Source organism: Coffea arabica, chromosome 11e (genome assembly GCF_036785885.1).
Source record: "Coffea arabica cultivar ET-39 chromosome 11e, Coffea Arabica ET-39 HiFi, whole genome shotgun sequence".
NCBI lineage: Eukaryota > Viridiplantae > Streptophyta > Magnoliopsida > Gentianales > Rubiaceae > Coffea > Coffea arabica.
Genome location: NC_092331.1, coordinates 49,793,547 through 49,800,612, shown reverse-complemented (window position 1 = coordinate 49,800,612; position 7,066 = coordinate 49,793,547). Strand labels below are relative to the sequence as shown.

The 7,066-nt window shown below is 42.4% G+C and overlaps 1 protein-coding gene across 1 annotated transcript; it reads left to right on the top strand.

The window, feature by feature from the left end:
* The first annotated feature begins 2,576 nt into the window (after nt 1-2,576).
* LOC140021346 (uncharacterized) lies at nt 2,577-3,410 on the top strand. Its single transcript, XM_072072104.1, has one exon. The coding sequence runs from the start codon at nt 2,577-2,579 to the stop codon at nt 3,408-3,410; it is 834 nt and encodes a 277-aa protein (XP_071928205.1).
* The last annotated feature ends 3,656 nt before the right edge of the window (nt 3,411-7,066 follow it).

Here is a 7,066-nt window from a genome sequence, read left to right as displayed (position 1 = left end):
CCTTTGAATATCATATAATATCCTTCTCTTAATTTAAAAAAAAAAAATCTGCTATTCCAAAAGTTCTTCCCAAATTGCCAATTGTAGGTTTAGTGTCGAGTAACTTTGTTTATGTGATTAATGGTCTCAATATCAAATTGGTAGGGGTGAAGTGCTTGATATTTGTGTCATCATTTTTCCCTTACTTTTCCCGCGACTGTCATGCAACTTTTGCTCTTTGTTTTTTTTTTTCAATGAAAAAGGGAAGAGGAAGAGTTGGGATATGAATGAGATAGTAGAAGAAGCTGTTAACCCACAAGAATAAGGTAGAAAATTTGGAATTCATCCAACAAGAAAAAGAGATAATGAAGTTGAAGTTGCTGAATGATAGTAATTAAAAGTTGTATAAATTGGGGCGAAAATGAAAGAGTGATGGTTGGAATGAAGTTGTTTAAGATAGGAGTTAAGCTTTTAAATGAGTGGGAAAGAAAGATGGATGGTTGCGGTTGATTTTCTATTCACATTTGATTTTTTCTATAAATGGATCTAATAATTAGAAGGAATTGAAAGTTTTTCTAGAAAGAGAAGATTTTGTCATAACTAAATTGGGTATCGGTATCAAGCTTCATAAGTTTTGCCTTAATTAACCATTTTCTCTCTCTATGAGAGGTTTTTCTCTCCATCATAGAGAGAGAAATCCCTCTTCGTGGGTGTGAGCGCTTTTAGGAATTTTTTCTCTGTCCTTCTATCCAAATTCAAAAACACAAAGATCCATGTGATCTCGGAAGGATTTCTTCCTGTCTTCAAGTTACTTGTCCAAAAATCTTTCTATTTTAGGAAAGCCTTAGATCTGTGATAGGAAAAACAAATTTTAAATAGTTGAAGATCTGCAGTAGGAAAAAAAAAATTTTAGTCGTAGATCGTCTGCTAGGTTGGTCTGTGTGTGTTTGTTTTGCAGGATCAGGGTTCTTTACTGAGTCTTCCGGCGTCTGGTGGATTTCCCGTCTGGTTAGGAGGAGGTGTACGGTGTTCGGAACAACATGAGCTGATCTCGAGCTGGACTAGTACTTTAGCAGTCTGGGATTTGAGGTAGTATAGTCGGTGGAATTGCAGGAGATGGATCACATTGAGGAAGTGCTGCGGAAGTTTACCTTGTCAGAGGAGGAGAGGACTAGTATCTGTTTGGAAGAGGGGGAACTGGAAAGAGGAATCAAGGAATGTGAGCTGAGTTTAATAGGGAAAGTGTGGGGGGGAAAACAAGCCAATATTATGGGTATAAGGAGCTTCGCAAATAGTATGTGGCCTCAATTAAGAAATGTTAGAATTACGGAGATCAGAGCTAATATGTTTCAATTTGTGTTTGGCAGCAGGAAGGACATTGAGCTGGTGTTAGGTAGACGACCATGGATATATGATGGTCAACCACTTGTTTTGGTGGAGTGGGAAGCAGGAATAGAGGAAAGAGAATTGGCGTTCAGCAGATCGCTGGTGTGGGTTCAGATCTGGAACATCCCCCTGCATTGGGCTACTAAGGAAGTTGGTAGGAAGATTGGAGGTATTTTTGCGGGGGTTAGAGAGGTTATCGTCCCTCAGGGGGGAGGGAAGGATGTGAAGCATCTAAAAATACTTGCTGAAGTTGAGCTAACAATGCCATTACCAAGAGGTATTATGGTTAGCAGTAGTGGGGCACGAAGATGGCTAGACTTCAAGTACGAAAAGTGTCCAGACTTTTGTTTTTGTTGTGGTTTGATAGGCCATAATGAAAGAAATTGCAGTAAGAAAGGGATCAACATTGACAAGGAAAGCCAATATGGTAATTGGATGCGTGCCAGTTACCCAAGGAGCCCTAGGAGGCAATCTAGATATGCGGAGGAGCATAGGGATCAAGAGTGTGAGGGAACTGGCGAGCAAAGTACAAAGGGGGAAAAGGGGAACTGTCAGAATTTGTTGCTGACCTATACAAAGGATTTTCATAGAGATAAGGGGCAGTCTGGATATTCAGGGGGAAATAGTGTGGAGCGGCAGGAGGGAGGCCAGGAACAGTTTACAGAGAGTATAGGGGAGGGGAAGCAAGGAGGGGAGGGAGGGAGCAAGGCGGAATCTAGTGCAGGGGAGCAAATGCTGAGAGATAGGGAAGTTAGAGAGGAAGAGTGTCCTCCGAAGGTGGAGGAGAGGGAAGTTGGTGGGGGTAGTAGTCATACAGACGTGATGTGGATTGATGAGGGAGACAAGAGTGAGGTTGAGAGTGGGTTGAGAGAGGTGCCTGTGCAGGATCAGGACGACATCTTGGCTGCGAGGGAAGGAAGCAAGAGTACAGCTAATGTGAGGGGGAATAGTGCAGGATATCAAAGAGCAAATAAAACATGGAGGAGACTGGTGAAAGAGGTAAGTAAGAAGAAACCCCTTGGGGATATGACTAACATTAAGGAAGAGCTAGAGAGGGGAAAAAGGAAGCAGGGAGTGAGTGTAGGGGGCAAGGAGGAAGGCCAGAGGGGGTTGGGAAGGGGAAAAAAGGCTAGGATGACTGAAACGGCTATGGACCTGATTATGACTACTGAGGTGGTGGAGCCCTCCCTTAATGGGGCTCCCAAGCTTAAATGAGAGCTCTGGTGTGGAATTGTCGAGGTGCGGGGAGCCCCTTGACAATTCCCCAACTTAAGGAAATGATTAAGTTCCACTCCCCTTTGTTGGTGTTTTTGTCAGAGACAAAAAAAAAGAGCTATATGAATAGTGTTAAGCAATGGGTGAAATTTGACCATCTTTTTGTAGTGGATCCAGTGGGCATAGCGGGGGGCTTGGCAGTTTTTTGGAAGAAGGAAATCCAGGTGAAAACTATCCTATTTACTAGTTTTACTATTGAATTACTTATTGCTGGTTATGAAGGGCAAAGGGATTGGTGGTGTATATGCACTTATGCTAGTACTGATGATAGAGTAAGGGAGCAGCAGTGGAATGTTATTGAGAGGAGGAAGAGCATTTGGGGTAATTGTTGGGCCATCATGGGAGATCTAAATGATATAAAATCTAATGGGGAAAAATGGGGGGGTAGGGTCAGGCCTGAGAGTAGTTTTGTAACTTTCAACAATTTTATTAATAGTAACGAGCTGCTTGATATTGGGTTTGAGGGGGTACCTTGGACTTGGTGTAATAACTGGGGAAAAGAGGGGGAGGTCAAGGAGCGAATCGATAGGATTTTGGGGACTAAACAATGGTGTGCTAATTTCGAATGGGCTAAGTGTAGTCATATTGAGACTGAAGCCTCGGATCATTGTGCACTAATATTAGACACTACTCCTGCTAGAAGGATAAGGAAGAGGAGGTTTAGGTTTGATAGAAGGTGGCTGTTGCAGGAAGACATTGGAGCGGTAATAAAGGATGCGTGGAAGACCAGTCAGCAGGGATCACGTTATATAAGGTGGCGCATAAAATAAAACAAGTTAGAATGAATCTTCTAAGTTGGAGTAAAAATTTAAATATGAACTCGAAGAGATGCATTGACCAGATTAAAGAGGAAATTAAAGCAGTAAGGGAGAGTAGTTCGAGTGGGTGGAAAATCAAGGTGGCTGGACTTAAAAGGAAATTAGCAGACGCTTATAAAAGGGAGGAGATTTATTGGAGTCAAAAGGCTAGAGTTCAGTGGCTCAAGGAGGGTGATAAGAACACTAGCTTTTTCCACTCTAGTGTGATAAGTCGAAGAAGGCAGAATAAGATCAATGGGCTGAAGGGGAGGAATGGGGACTGGTGTAGTAATGAGGAGGAGATCAGTGGGGAAATGGTGGAGTACTTCCAACAGCTGTTTACATCAGATCATCCTTGTGGGTTTAATGACATCTTGGAGGGGATCTTACCGACTATATCTGCTGATATGAACAGGATGCTGATAAGGCCAGTCTCAGAACAAGAGATTAGCTCGGCTGTCCATTCCATGCACCCTAACAAGTCCCCTGGACCAGACGGTATGTCCCCTGTCTTTTTCCAAAAGTTTTGGGATATTATTAGGGAGGATGTTGTTCTGGCTGTCCAAAGCTTCTTTCACTCTGGTCATCTTCTTAAGTCTATCAATGAAACTATGATTAGTTTCATCCCTAAAACTGATGCCCCAAATTTGATTACTGATTTTAGACCTATTAGCTTATGCAACGTCATCTATAAGGTCATTTCCAAAGTTCTGATTAACAGATTCAAAAATGTGCTTAGTCTTTGCATTAGTCCCTCTCAGTCTGCTTTTGTGCCTGGTAGGCAAATTCTGGATAATGTTCTTATTGCTCATGAGGCCATTCACTTCCTTAAAAATAAAAGAACTGGAAAAGATGGTTTTATAGCTATCAAACTAGACATGTCTAAGGCGTATGATAGAGTAGAATGAGTTTTTTTGGCTAAAGTAATGTAGAAGATGGATTTTTGTCCAAAATGGATTCAGTGGATCATGGAGTGTGTTTCTAGTGTTACTTACTCTATTAATGTCAATGGTGAGAAGAGAGGGTACATTAAACCAACTAGAGGTTTAAGACAGGGGGATCCCCTTTCTCCTTATCTTTTTCTGATATGTGCTGAAGGCTTTTCTGCTCTATTAAATCAGGCCAACAGGACGGGGAAAATGACTAGTCTAAAAATTGCTAAAGGTGCTCCTAGGTTGTCTCACCTCTTTTTTGCAGATGATTCCTTGATTTTTTGCAAAGCTAGAGCCAATGAGGTGCATCAGTTTGTGCGAATATTGGAAGTCTATGGTAGAGCTTCTGGACAGCTTATAAACATAGAGAAATCATCTATCTTTTTCAGTAGGAATGTGGCGGAAAGAACAAAGGAAGAGGTGCTTAAAGAGGTCAGCGGCATGAAGCAGGTTCAACAGAGCAGATATTTGGGGCTACCACTGGTTATAGGCAGATCTAAGAGGCAGATTTTTTACTTCATCAAACAAAGGATAGTGAATAGACTTAGGGGTTGGAAGGAGAAGTTGTTGAGCCAAGCGGGTAAGGAGGTCTTGTTGAAGTCGGTGGTAATGGCCCTTCCTGCCTATGTGATGTCCAGCTGCAAATTACCTATCCAACTGTGTAAGAATATTTGCTCTGAAATGGCTAAGTTTTGGTGGGGACAGAAGGAGGATGAGAGAAGAATTCATTGGATTAGCTGGAGCAAGATGGCTGAACCAAAATCTGAAGGGGGATTAGGCTTTAGAGACTTGCAAGATTTCAACTTAGCATTACTGGCAAAACAGTTGTGGAGGATTCTGATGAAGCCCAACTTATTGCTGAGCGCAGTCATGAAAGCTAGATATTTTCCAAGGCAGCCAGTTTGGGAGGCACAACAAAAAAACACAGACTCATGGTGTTGGAAGAGTCTACTAAGCGCGAGAGGGGTACTGGAACTAGGCATAAGGAAACGGGTGGGGGATGGTGAAACAATCAATATTTGGGAGGATAGATGGCTACCTGATGCGGAGGAGGGAAGAGTAGATTCACAACGGAAGCCGGGAAGTAGAGTGGTGAAAGTGTGCGATCTGATCAAACAAGGAGAGTGGGATGAGGACTTGCTGGCACAAGAATTTGAGGAGTCGGATAGAAGGAAAATCATGCGAAGACCACTAAGTGTACAAAAGGTGAAAGATAGGATCTATTGGGCGAACTCTAGCACAGGAGAGTATGCTGTTAAGTCTGGGTATAGAGTGGCTAAGGAAAGTAAAAGAAGGAGACGTACGGGTAGAAGGAGGTTAGAAGCGAGTAGTAGTAGAGAAGGACAGTCACCCAGTTGGCAGTTTCTATGGTTACTAAACATAAAGAATAAGCTGAAACACTTCGTGTGGAAGTGCCTACGAGGAATTTTACTAGTCAACTCTGTGATTAGGGATAAGTGTGGGAAAGGTGACCATTTGTGCAAGTGTTGTGGTGAAAGTACTGAGACTCTGGAACACTTGTTCTTTTTTTGTAGTAATGCTAGAGCAATATGGAAAGCTGCTCCTGTGCAATGGGATGGCCTCGAGGGATTCAGGCATAACTTCTGGCATTGGTGGGGAGAGCTGAAGGAGGCAAGGAGTAGGGAGAATGGGAAGGATCATATTGTGCTTACCGTGAATTTATTATGGCAGATATGGAAAAATAGAAATGAACAGCAATTTAACAACAAGAGTAGAGGTCCGTGGGAGGCAGTCAATAAGGCAGTTGGAGAATGGTACGAGTTCTAGCTAGCCAGTGAGGAAGGGAGGGGTCGAGGGATGAGGAACCAGCAGGGACTTGAGGAGGAGAGGGGATGGACCAAGCCACAACCAAGCTGGATCAAGGTGAACACAGACGCAGCCCTTAACAGTAATAGCAACAAGGCAGGTTGGGGTGTAGTGGCTAGGAATTGGAAGGGGGAGTTGGTTGGTTCCTGGGCAATCCCAACCAGGAGCTGTTCAAATGCTCCACAGGAGGAAGCTTTGGCAATCAGGAGGGCAATGGTGATCGCGAGGCAAATGGGATGGAGGAGGGTAGTGTTTGAGTCCAACTGCAAACAAGTCGTGGACAGATTAAATACAAAAATGGAAGAGGCTAATATGGCTACTATTCTGTTGGATATTCGAAACTTAGCAAAGGAATTTTACGAATGTTGTTTTTCCTTCACCAGGAGGAGAAACAACTCTGTTAGTCACCAGGTTGCAAAATTTGCTGTTAGTTTGATTGATATAGCTGAATGGAAGCGGGACTTCCCAGTGTGGCTGCTGGACTTAGTCCATGCAGATTCAGTTGAGCAGTTGCTCGAAGTTTGTACTTAGTATGAGTAAATGATATGTTACCGTTTTGATAAAAAAAAAATTGGGTATCGGTAGTTGTGTGAGGTAGAGTTGTTTTGCCAGTGGTATGTGGTTCATGTGTTGAAACTTTTGTAAATCTGATTGTAGCTTCAGATTCAATGGTTTGAACAGATTTTCAATTGGATTATCCATTTTTTAAAATTCATTGTAATCTACGAATTTGAGATTATTTTCAACGAATGTCAGATGACCATAACCAGTTCTCGAGTATGGCATTGTTCTTGTTTAAGCTGGGAAAAGCAAAGGAATTTCAGCACACACAAAAAAAAAGAAAAAAAAATAAAATTTAAACTAGATAAC